The sequence below is a fragment of the Carassius auratus genome, chromosome 10 (assembly GCF_003368295.1).
Source record: "Carassius auratus strain Wakin chromosome 10, ASM336829v1, whole genome shotgun sequence".
NCBI classification, from domain to species: domain Eukaryota; kingdom Metazoa; phylum Chordata; class Actinopteri; order Cypriniformes; family Cyprinidae; genus Carassius; species Carassius auratus.
Window position 1 is genome coordinate 2,545,788 of NC_039252.1, and position 13,639 is coordinate 2,559,426.

The window sequence follows — 13,639 nt, forward strand, 5'->3', positions numbered from 1 at the left end:
CACTGGTGATGCCAGGAGCTTTTTGCTTTGAGGGATTAGATAGTGTCCTCCAAATGTAATGCAGCAAGCCATTTAAGAGCACTACACATTCCACATAAGCTGTGGAGTTTGGACGAAAGCAGTCTGTCAAACAGACGAATGACTCGCAGGTTAAGACAACTATGTAGAGCAGTACTGAGGAATATTACATAAGAGCTGGGACCCAGCCGCACCCGTGATACAGGCCCACTATAGCGCCGCAGCACAAACTAGATTAACGCTTGATTTCTGTGGTATGTTTTGGCTTCGCTGGTATTTTTTCTCTCTGTACTCTTTGGAAGGAAGATAATTTTTGTGGAACAAATGCTAAAAAGGGAAACCAAAATCAGAGATATTAAGCTGGGATTTTAGCCAAATATGGATAATATGACTAGTGCTGCTGCCCATGACAGCTGTACACCATGTATTAAGTTTTTATGAAATGTGGGAGAAGTTATTAAATGTGGGACAGAGGAAACTGATTTTTTACAGATCTGATTTAAAGTCTGATAAAAAAAATAAATGTATGTGCAATTTAACTAAAATTGAATAACTTAATGATGATACATGATGAAAGTTATCTTTTCCCAGTTCATCAATCAGTTTTTGTCCTAATGAGCCGCGATGGAGATATGTGATGAGTGAAGGTGAATTCAGCTCAATGATTTTCTCAGGTACTTGTGCATTCTGTTCAATATTACCATTGTTTAACTGGAGATATCATTTTCACTTGATACTGATAGCCATAATGAAATTTATCCCAATCGACATTTCAAATGGTTGTGGATCATCTATTTTTAAATGCTAGGATTTTAGCCAAATATGGATAATTTAACTAGTCTTGTTGCCAATGACAGCTGTAGGCTAAGATAAGTTGTTATGAAATGTGGGAAAGAGGATGATTAATAGTGAATGACAAATAGATTTCTTATGGATCTGATTTGAAGCCATAGTTTATGTGCAATAAAACTAACAAAAAATGATATGAATCTCACATTATCTAGTATAAAATCAGAGGTAATGTGATTGCACAGCGTGTGATGAGAGTTAACTTTACCCAGTTAATCAGTTTCTGTCCTAATGAGCTGCAATGGTCATACGTAACAAGCATCAGTGGATTCAGCTCAATGATTTTCTTAGGTATTTGTGTGCTCTGAACATTAATGTTATTGTTAAATCGGAGATTGAAAATAATTTTTACATGAATTTATAGCCATAATGAAATAAACAATGGATAAATTAACATCTTGATAATCCAAAGTAAACAAACGTTAAAACTGTGCTCAAACAATGTATTCTATAACAAAAACTTTCAGTCACATTTTATTACAATTTTGATCACACTTTATTTTAAGGTCTATTTCTTGATATTAACAAACCATTAACTATGACTTTTGCCTCAATAATCTTCGTAATTTGCTGTTTATTAAGGTAGTTAAGTTTAGTTATTGGGTACGATTAGAGATGTAGAATACTTTATAAGTACTAATAAACAGCCAATATGTAAATAATAGGCATGCTAATTAGCAATTAAATAACAGTAAGAATTGGTCCCTAAACTATAGTGTTATCAATTTTTTTTATTATTAATTTGATTATGTGGATATATGATATAAGTTACTATTTGTGCATTCAATTTTACAGTTGATCAATCTGACATGAGCTGTGAATATTTCAGCCATCAAATGCTTAATAACAGTGTCATTCACATGAGATCTTCCGATGCTTTTTGTGTGAATTTGGCACTTCTCAGGGTAATGAGTGTCTGCTGGTGGACTCACGCTGGCCGAGCTGTGCTTCTGGGACTCTCTCCCTGATGATGCGACAGGCGTCGTACACCATGGTGGAGGGCTCAAACTGCATGGTCTTCACCACGTTCCCCACCCCAATCTTCAGCGACAGCGCCACCATGACTGACACTACGGGACTGTGCCACTGCTACTCCTGCTAAACAAACAGCACACAAACCCTTAACACTCCTAACAGGATGACATTATTGATGATCTAGACCAGTGGTTCCCAACACTGCATGTCTTCTTTATCAAACACACCTGATTTAGGTCATCAGCTCATTAGTAGAGACTCCACTAGAAGGCAAGCCTGCAACCATTAGCCGAAAAAGTGTAATGGCTAAAGCTAACGCTTCCGGTCTGGCAGTACGTGGTAAAGAAGATCAGAGGCTGTTTTGTTTGAATGGATATTAATAGAGGAGAGGCTTTACTACGCTGAATAAAGGAGGAAATGTCTTGTCATTTAGAGGAAATGGCTTGTAATTTAATGAATCGACCGCCTCTCTGCTAATCTTCTAAATGTTTTACACCAAACAATACTCTTGGATTAAACTATTTTTATAGATTCCCACAAAAAAGCTTTATAAGAGAAGTTTTATAAGAGAAGTCACTGACTTTTTGTGACCGGTGGGATTCGGCTAACAGCACTTCTCATTCGTTCCTATGGGATCCGTAAACGGCGACTGAGTGTCGCTCACCTCTGACTGAAGTTCAGTGACGTCAAGGCTGTAACGTGATTGGTTATTACAGCACACGTGATCCAAGTTAGCCATTATGCTTTTCTCCAATAGTAAGTAATACAGACCCTCTTATCTCCCTATAGTAAGATAATCTTTGCTCCAAGACCTGAAATTGGTGTGTCAGAGAAAGAAGACATGCAAAATGTACTGTGTTGGTGTGCCTCCAGGACCAGCGTTGGGAACAATTGATTTAGACTAATGTTCACTTCTTGATTAAAGCATCACAGAAATCTGAATTATGAACAGTTTGCAGGACAGTGTAAAAGTAACACTAAACAACTCTCAAATAACAGTTACAGTTTTTAAAGTTATTTTTATGGGCTTTTTATTGAGATATGAGAGGTGAGGGGGGTGGGCGAAGGACCTCAATATAACTCGGGTCACCATGAGCACAGTTGTGCTAACCACAACCACGAAAAACAAGCAAAACAAGATCACATAAATTATATAACAACAGAGAATGCCAATCAGAAAGAACATCACAGAGAGAAAGCAAGAGTCTCCTACAGGAAGTCAATGTCAAGTAAAAGACAAACACTATTTATTAAAGAAAAACCATTTTAAAAAAGCCAAAGTTCACTCATAAGTTTTTGGTGTGTTTATCCTTTCCATATCCTTTCTTGTACATCCCCAAGAAAAAATCCCCAGCTTTGGGAAAACACCTCAGTGAAGCAGAGGAATGCTGGCAAAGACTAAACAACAGCAATATGGGATAGAAGCATTCTATGAAAAATGTGATCTATGAGGAGATGCAGACGAGCTGTCATTGGAATAACAAGAAAATATAAAGGTGTAGATGCAAGAAGAAACATTAACTACTGTAATAGCAAAGAAGAAACAAGACAAACATAGTAGTATTGCACATCCACATCACAAGGAATCTAGAAAAACAGGAAACAATCATTGTTCAGAAACAAAAATTAAGAATTCTGGGAGCAAAATATGAATTAGGCCGGGTTCACACCGGACACCGAAGCGTCGCGGAAGGAACGGAAATTCACGCGCGGTCCGGCGCCTGCCTGTTCACACCAGACGCGTATTCTCCGCAGCGGTCGACAATCGCTTCTGCTCAGTTTCCCTGTCTGTTTGTGTGTTTAGACACCCATCGCCCCCACCCCCTCCCTGTAGTCCGCCCACTCCCGTTGATCTGTGTGTGCATGTGCGTGCGTGTTGTGTTGTGTTTTTTTTTTTTTTTTTTCATTTTTCTAGTCTGTTTAGATACACAAATATGATCGCATTTGTCACTCGCGGTATTTTAATTTGAAAATTGCTTATATTTTGACAATTGACCGGATTGTCTCGTGTTTCTTGGTGTGACTTCCTGCCAGAATTGACGCGGTTCGCTCGGGGCTCGCGCAAAAAATAGACCAGACGCCGAAACTGGTGCGGGCCGGCCGCGGCTCGCTGCGTCGCTCCGCGTCCGGTGTGAACCAGGCGTTATACCTCTATTCATCATAACCATGATTCAGTATTAGTATTAGCAAGTCTGCATGTTAAATATCTTCAGCAAAATAATAATAATAATAAAACTTTGACATAAATGTTAAATTTACATTTTTATATAGAGCGCAGTTTTTTTAATTAGAATTTTGAGTGAATTCTTAAAGGGGTCATATGATGTTCCTAAAAAGAACATTATTTGGTGTAATGAAATGTGGTTTAAGGTTCAAAAAATTATTTTCCACTGTAAAATATTGTTTCTCCTTTATGCCCCGTATTCTGAAACACGTAGATTGTTACAAGGTAAAGACCTTGTCTCAGAGGAGCACCAGGACAAGACCACAGGAAACAGATGATTCTTCTGCACAATCTGACTTTGCTGCAGTCTGGAATTGAACTACTGGTTTCGTCTGGTCAGAGGAGAACTGCCCCCAACTGAGCCTGGTTTCTCCCAAGGTTTTTTTCTCCATTCTGTCACCGATGGAGTTTCGGTTCCTTGCCGCTGTCGCCTCTGGCTTGCTTAGTTGGGGTCACTTCATCTACAGCGATATCATTGACTTGATTGCAAATAAATGCACAGACACTATTTAAATTGAACAGAGATGATATCACTGAATTCAATGATGAACTGCCTTTAACTATCATTTTGCATTATTGACACACTTTTTTCCTAATGAATGTTGTTCAGTTGCTTTGACGCAATGTATTTTGTTTAAAGTGCTATATAAATAAAGGTGACTTGACTTGACAAGGCTCATCGCTATGAAAATCGAGGTGTGCTCTTATTGGCCAGCTATCCAGTGCTGCTTTGTGCAGTGTTCAACCAGAGCGAAAAAACAAACATAAAATCCCATTATAAACGTGATATAAACATGATTTCTAGTCGTGTCCTCTTTTGGAAGGCCAAACAAAGTAGTAGTTTATCAGGTACTCTCTAACTTTCCTGTAAGATTAACCTAAGAACGCTGTCACAAATCTAGTGTGAACGGCAGTGTTGAGATCAGCTGTGTTTAGAAGCTGTCCAGAGAAAGGACACACATTCCTGAGGAGGGCGAGTATGTGTGTGTGTATGTGTGTGTGTGTGTGTGTGCGCGTTCTCATTGAGAGATCAGTACACAGTCTTCTCTCTGGGGAAGCATTCCAGTTGCCCCATCCGAGCCGTGTGTCTGTGTTTTGGGGGAGGAGCTGAGGAGGGACACTTCTCTGCATACTTCCAGCATTCCCTTCACAGTCCCATGTAACACTCCCACCAAACCAAAACAAGTGAAGGAAGAAAACAATGCAATTCTGAAAGAGCAATATAGTTCTGGAATAAAGACAGTAGGGGCATTTAAACAAGGCTACTTGACTAGTCTGTGTTAAACGGATGTGTGTAAATTCCATGCCACTAGAGTCACCAAAAGGAATCACAAAACTGGACACTTTGCCAAAATAAGCTCCATAAGCTATTCACGGGACAACCACGTTAGTCCTGTCCAAAACTCACTCTACTGAGTTGCTTTTTTGTTGAGAAGGTTGGAATACAAAAAATATAGAACAGTTTGTTCCAGTCCTCAAATATTATTGGCATGTTTAAAGTGGTCTGACTGTTTATATCACTGCACTTGTCTGCTTTCACAGTGTTACAGACAGAGAGCGGCGAGAAGATTTGTCTATAGCAAGGAGAAAAAAAACTTGGCTAACACTGTTGCTGTGCTTTATACTCCAGTCCAGTAGGTGGCAGAAATGCAGCTTTTACACTGGTTTGTGAAGTAGCATTTGAACAACATGAACGAGTATACGATGACAGAATATCCTCTTTTGGTCAGGCATCTTTAGCAGTGTCTCACACAAGAGATGCCGATCTAAAAATGTGCGACTCAAGTTAAAGTTTTAATGTTCGCGTTGTTTTTTGTTGTTGTTGTTGTTGTTTTTATTCCACTACTAAAGCAGTTGTTAGGCTTAGGTATTGTGTAGGATTAGAGATGTAGAATATGCTCATGGAGATATGCTTTATAAGTACTAATAAACAGCCAGTATGTCGATAGGCATGCTATTAAGCATCTAATTAATAATGAGAATTGGTCCCTTTGTTAAAGTGTTACCAAACGTAACGAATGACAAATACTAAAACAAGTCTGACAGTTTTCCTAATAATACCAGCATCTTCAAAAGTGTTTTGACAGATTATAAGGTTTAAAAACTTTTTTTGAGCTCAATTTCTGGATTGAAGGAAACGAAACCGCTGTATAAGCAAATCTATTAATGAAGAGCGCTCTGGGTGTGTTTGTGATGACTGAGCAACAGACCTGCTTATTTACTTTTGGTTATACTGATTCTATTTGCCATTTAATGCCATTTAGTAAAGAGCAGATGTGGGTTCATTTCCTAAAAAATATAGAGTATATTTACATCCGCCATCACTAGAGGGAGGAAAAAGCAAGTGGACAAAAACGCTGGCTCAAAATCAACGTGAGGTTGTGGTATAGTCTATTTTAGGGGCTGTACTTAAGGCAGTGACCTTGACCCAACTGAAGAATGCAAGAGTCCCACACACCCGGCATAAGGGCATAAGTGTGACCGTTATACTGATGTTTCCACACGCACCGACAGACGTGTGAAACACACGCGCACAACTACATACACTGCAATCTAAAGCCAGTGATGTCATAAACAGCATGGATTATGAATATTAATTAGGTTATGCAAATATGTTCTATGAAATGAATAAATGGTCTTAAGTGATGTGTTTGTCTGGAGGTCAGTAGTGAAGTATTTGCTCATGTCAAACGGCTGTGGAAAAGTGATAGAGTGATGTGTGAGAGGAACATAATTCCCGCTGTCACTCTTTCCGCCGCTGATAACAGCCACAACAACCCCTCAGAATAACACTAAAAATAACACATTCCACACATGTCACAATTACAGCTAATGTACCAGCCTCTGTTTACATGATCTAAAATAACTCAACTGTCCCGGATGATTCTCCAGCACCCTGTGACCATACACAAGATTAATGGATGGATGAAATAACTCAATTACTCAAATAGACCTGAGTGCGTGTAGAAAGTAAAATTCACTCAGATTAGAATGCTGCTGTGTGAGGGGCAGATATAAAAAATTATAACTGTAAGTACATGAAACAATAATTACATTAACATCCACAACAACTGCTGAGCAGGTTCTGTTTATTCAAAGTGCACAGTGCATTTGCTGCTTTATATGCTCAAGGATTCTGATTGGCTGTCAATGTTTACATCGATCATCTGCTTGTTTATGTTACAGCTGTGGTGTGGACTTCCCTAATTTTATTAGAGTTAGAGCAAATGTTAAAATGTTATGTTATAATTCTCATTGCAGCTACTGTGCATGATGTGAATGGGCTTTTACAGCTCCTAGATATAGATATATATATACAGTCTTGTTCAAAATAATAGCAGTACAATGTGACTTACCAGAATAATCAAGGTTTTTAGTATATTTTTTATTGCTACGTGGCAAACAAGTTACCAGTAGGTTCAGTAGATTGTCAGAAAACAAACAAGACCCAGCATTCATGATATGCACGCTCTTAAGGCTGTGCAATTGGGCAATTAGTTGAATTAGTTGAAAGGGGTGTGTTCAAAAAAATAGCAGTGTGGCATTCAATCACTGAGGTCATCAATTTTGTGAAGAAACAGGTGTGAATCAGGTGGCCCCTATTTAAGGATGAAGCCAACACTTGTTGAACATGCATTTGAAAGCTGAGGAAAATGGGTCGTTCAAGACATTGTTCAGAAGAACAGCGTACTTTGATTAAAAAGTTGATTAGAGAGGGGAAAACCTATAAAGAGGTGCAAAAAATGATAGGCTGTTCAGCTAAAATGATCTCCAATGCCTTAAAATGGAGAGCAAAACCAGAGAGACGTGGAAGAAAACGGAAGACAACCATCAAAATGGATAGAAGAATAACCAGAATGGCAAAGGCTCAGCCAATGATCACCTCCAGGATGATCAAAGACAGTCTGGAGTTACCTGTAAGTACTGTGACAGTTAGAAGACGTCTGTGTGAAGCTAATCTATTTTCAAGAATCCCCCGCAAAGTCCCTCTGTTAAAAAAAAGGCATGTGCAGAAGAGGTTACAATTTGCCAAAGAACACATCAACTGGCCTAAAGAGAAATGGAGGAACATTTTGTGGACTGATGAGAGTAAAATTGTTCTTTTTGGGTCCAAGGGCCACAGGCAGTTTGTGAGACGACCCCCAAACTCTGAATTCAAGCCACAGTACACAGTGAAGACAGTGAAGCATGGAGGTGCAAGCATCATGATATGGGCATGTTTCTCCTACTATGGTGTTGGGCCTATTTATCGCATACCAGGGATCATGGATCAGTTTGCATATGTTAAAATACTTGAAGAGGTCATGTTGCCCTATGCTGAAGAGGACATGCCCTTGAAATGGTTGTTTCAACAAGACAATGACCGAAAACACACTAGTAAACGGGCAAAGTCTTGGTTCCAAACCAACAAAATTAATGTTATGGAGTGGCCAGCCCAATCTCCAGACCGTAATCCAATTGAGAACTTGTGGGGTGATATCAAAAATGCTGTTTCTGAAGCAAAACCAAGAAATGTGAATGAATTGTGGAATGTTGTTAAAGAATCATGGAGTGGAATAACAGCTGAGAGGTGCCACAAGTTGGTTGACTCCATGCCACACAGATGTCAAGCAGTTTTAAAAAACTGTGGTCATACAACTAAATATTAGTTTAGTGATTCACAGGATTGCTAAATCCCAGAAAAAAAAATGTTTGTACAAAATAGTTTTGAGTTTGTACAGTCAAAGGTAGACACTGCTATTTTTTTGAACACACCCCTTTCAACTAATTGCCCAATTGCACAGCCTTAAGAGCGTGCATATCATGAATGCTGGGTCTCATTTGTTTTCTGAGAATCTACTGAACCTACTGGTAACTTGTTTGCCACGTAGCAATAAAAAATATACTAAAAACCTTGATTATTCTGGTTAGTCACATTGTACTGCTATTATTTTGAACAAGACTGTATATATATATATATACACATTACAAATTTAAAAACTGTCTACCAAAAGTGTTTTGTCAGCTGAATAACTGAGATGTTGTTAAAAAAATAAAAACTTAAAATAATAATAATAAATAATTGTGCTACCCTGACTAACATCTAAACTCAAAGAATTAATTCTTGACAGCTTTTAAGATCTTTCACACTTTAGTTTTCCTTATTTTTAAAAAAACAACAACTCTGATATATTCAAGTTCAAGAAAAAAAGAGTTAATACAAAATTCTGAACATTTTGAACACTGAGATATACATATATACCAAACCACTCAAAGAGCCCAGAAACTAAGCGTGAAAACTCCTCACATGCACAGACACTATCAATATTAGTTTGTGGGTGCACAATAGCAGGACGTTACTGAACAGATGCATGCTTTAGAAACTGTTCTTTAGTCTGTTCTTCAAGCTGCTGTGTCCATGTTACAAAATGCCACTGCAAATATTGGGTGCATTTGGTTTGTGCTGGGTGTTCTCATTTCTCACAGAAAATTCATGACATTTAATCCTTCAAAGATTGTTACATTTTTAACAATATATTTTACTTTATTCTCACAATTTCAAATAAATACCCAAAAATGAATATTCTGTCACAAATTACTTAACCTCATGTCATTTCAAACCTATAAGACATAAGCTTTCTCTCCATCCACTTGAAGATTAACCAAAGTCTTATGGGGTTGGAACGATGTTCACAAAATGTTCATTTCTGGCGGTCTCTGAGTGGGCAGCTCTTGTCTCCTAAATTTGTCTAAGCTAGACTTGATCAGACACTAGAAGTGTGCTTTTCTACAGGAATGTGTGCTGAATGTGGAAGACACACAAAGGCTGGGAAGGCATGTTAATTGTGATGTTCAGTTTTGTCCTGAAGGTTTCATCATCATTCACCCAAACAGACCCATGAGAGGGTTAACTAGCCCTCAGGACACCGAACATGAACAGTGTTTAGTGTGTGTCTTAAGAGGACGGGACAAGTTCTCACCTGTCTGTAGTGACACGCCGAGGCTTTGTGGCTCACTCCAGAGCCTGACCAGATAATCGAGTGCTGACAGATCGAGCCACACATTAACCAATAACTGGGCCAACTGCCCACAGGTTATTTAGAGAAACCGCTGCTGACTCAAACCAATCCTAAAGCCACAGACTGAGGAACATTAGCGCTGTCATTAGTCACCAGCTCAGATCTTCAGCATATACTGCTGCAATCCAACTGATAACTTCAGGAAACAGGGCTCTAGACTCATTCTTCCCACTGGTCGCTCTTTTGCAACTAACTCTGTACGCTCTTTTACAACACGGGATTAATCAATGCATGCCGATTAACTTTTATCAAAGTTTATAGTTATATGGTAATGAAAGTGTTAAACATTCAACCCGCAAAAGAGTTCGAGCACTTTCACAGTTGAGTTATGATGTGAGTGCAGAAATATTAAAAGATCAAATACATTCTAAAATGTTTCATCCAATTATGTGACTATCACTATTTTTTTATTTTTACATAGCAAATCATAACACAGAATCACAATCACATTACATACTGCTCTTAGAGGTGCAACTCTACATTGTTGTTTTATTTTTAATTGAACGTCCTGATCCCCTCAAAAGTAAGTCACATCACAGAAGTAGTGGAGGTTTTGTCGTGTGGACTTTATCAGATGCTGGACACCCCTTTCATTGACTGTTTAACACACTGACCTATCGGAAGACCCCTCCCCTCAATCTCTAAATGTAATGTACCCCGCCATACATGAACAGTGTTGACCCGGGCCGGGATGTTGTTGATGACCGTAATATTTCTCCCGCTTGCACTGTGATCTGGAAAAACCCTGGCTTTGAGTCACCCACTATATTTATTTGAAAATCTTAAACCTTCATGCCATATTTAATATCCACTTGAATGGTGGCCCTTCTGTGTCCAAAATAGTTCAAACACATAGTGGGAGAAGGTTTTCACACAGACAGCTGTCATTGACCAGCTCTGTTTGTTTGTCCGAGGGAGCAGCAGTAACTAAAGGGGGCGGGGCTTACCGATAGCTCAATTAGTGGTACTGGAGACTAGAGTAATGCTGCGATGTTTCTGTGGTCAATGCTCCCAACAGCTCATTTCCTAAACGCACCCAACACTCATGAATCTGACAGGATGTCTGTTGACTCATGTGCGAGTGAGTAACGGCAGACAGACATCAGCTGAGCCATGTGTCCCTCACACAAAGCCTCCAGAAGACGGACAGACTCGTCCCACACCCATTCTTCACAAGTTTTCATTCACTCCAAGCACAGATCTCACTCGACTCGACCACGATCGGTTCTAGATCACAGCGTGTGGAGCGCAGTGCAGTAGTGGCAGCTCCCACTCTAGCCCAGCATGCAGTGATGTCATTTCCTGTTTCAAAGGCTCTTCACTGCCATAAAAGGGAATTTGGGCTATGTGCAGGCGCAGAGGAGCATGTGCTCACACACATCCTGTGCAATTACAGCTGAGCTCAGGGAGGGATTGTTCAGCTCATGGAAAAGCAGGGAATATGAATCACAAGTAAACACAGATGAACCGATTTCAGATACGTATGTAAAGAGAATAAATGTATGGACTTATCGATCTTGGGGCGTGTCAATAACTTTCAGCCGTCAATAAATATTTCTGCACTCACATCTTCATAACTCAATTGTATAAAGGACATATACAATATGTCTATTATGGATATCACACTTCTCTATATGACAAAACAAAGCACATCAAAACATGAAAACAGAAAGTCTGGGCTGTACAATAGCTGATGATTATTTTTATTATCAAGAGAAATTTTAAATCAAAACATATAATGAAATGTAAAAAGAACTGGTATTGAAAAGGTTTACGGTCTGCTTCCAATATTAGCCTGATGCCAAATATATGGTGACCAGGATAATGTGCATCATCATACTGCAGTAGAGGAGGGGTTACATTTCTGATCACACTTGTGTAAAACTCATTCATACAGCTGTTGTGATGGGATGTTTCGCACACTCCAGAATGCATAAGCAGGCTTTGTGGTATGTTACTTCTGAGATATAGCTTTGGATTCACTAAACTTCTCCAAGTGACTGCAGATATGGCTGTGTGGTTCAAAAAATACATCTAGACCTCACGAACACATCAGAAATCTCAGTCCTTTGATGTCACAGCAGACAAAGCAGGCACCAGATCACAGTCAGAAGTCCTGTAATTCAATCTGTCTGACCGCTTTAGAGAACATGACCTCTCAGACACACGCACACACACACACACACACACACACACACGCGCACACACACGCACACACACACACACACACACGCACACACACACACACACACGCACACACACGCGCACACACACACACACACACTTCAGGACCAGTGCACGGTTGCATGAAACTCCTTAAGTGAGGGTTTCCCTGAGGGAGAAAAGATTCCTGAGGTAAGGGATTTCATTAAGAGCGTTGCAAGAAGCCTCTTAACTGTCACCCTTACCTAAGTGTTATACTAAGCGTTTCACAGCAGTTTCTGAAAACATACGGCAAAGATCGCCGCGGTTGCTATAGTTACTGCCTCTAACAGTAAACAGAACATAGCGAACCACAAAGCCAAACCCTTGCTAAAATCACACTTGTATTCATGTATTTTTGCTATGGAGAGTACAATCATAACAAAAACAAAAAAAACGTGAACCAAACTGGACAGAGGACGAAAAGGCAATTATAATAATAATAATAATAATAATACTTTTCAGCCTTTCATCAAGCATTCACCGTCTCCAAGGGATTATTACGATCATTAAAAACACACCTTATATATATATATAGAGGTATATCCTCCTCTTCAATTAATACTTAATCAGCATCGTATTTTGAGTTGAAGTTGACTTAAGGGAGCTGTTTGGGTCCCTTAAATTTATTAAGGTGAAATGGTCACTAAGGACTTTGTAGCAACGCTGAAGGGAACACTTAGATAATTAAGGGGTAAAACTTAATAATAGCCTTAAGTTCTTTAAGGAAACCCTTAGGGTTTTTTCTTGCAACCCAAGTTTCACTAAGGGTACCCTTAACCTTATATCTAAGGGATTTCTTAGCTTAAGGAGTTTCATGCAACCGGGCACAGGACTGTAATTAAGCAAGTGCAGAGAATGGAAGGAGCTTGATGAAGGTAGGGCTGGACGATTTGGCCAAAATTTATATCTCAATATATTTCTTAATTTTGGTTGATACAATACAATTCAGATATCGATATGAACACTTTTTAAAAAGCCTTATAAAAATGGTCAAGAATGCCCACAACAGATGTCTGTACCTACAAACTTATGAACAATTTATTTGCCTATGTCTATGAAACTCACTCATATAAAACTATATAATATTTTAGGGGGGGAAAAGGCACAAATAAATAAATGTTAACCTTTTATTTGTATTTATCCTTCATACAAACAAGAAACGTGAAATCACTATCAAATGAACATCTCATACTCACCTTATTAATATTAATATCTTTAACTTCAAACTATAGGCTAACATACACTACCAGTCAAAAGCTTTTGGTCAGTAACATTTTGAAATATCTTTTACTATTAAAACAACCGTTTT

General features: G+C 38.9%; 1 protein-coding gene across 5 annotated transcripts in view; it reads right to left on the bottom strand.

Annotated features, from left to right (window-relative positions):
- LOC113109544 (talin-1) overlaps positions 1-13,639 on the bottom strand; it is a 70,857-nt gene that overhangs the window by 45,378 nt on the left and 11,840 nt on the right. For 3 of the 5 annotated variants that reach the window (XM_026273155.1, XM_026273154.1, XM_026273151.1), the window contains exon 2: positions 1,800-1,965. In XM_026273155.1, the coding sequence (XP_026128940.1) occupies positions 1,800-1,929 (130 nt within the window). In that variant the 5' untranslated portion in view covers positions 1,930-1,965. Of the gene's footprint in view, positions 1-1,799; positions 1,966-13,639 lie in introns of those variants that run through there. The other 2 variants (XM_026273153.1, XM_026273156.1) reach the window with 2 other exon arrangements.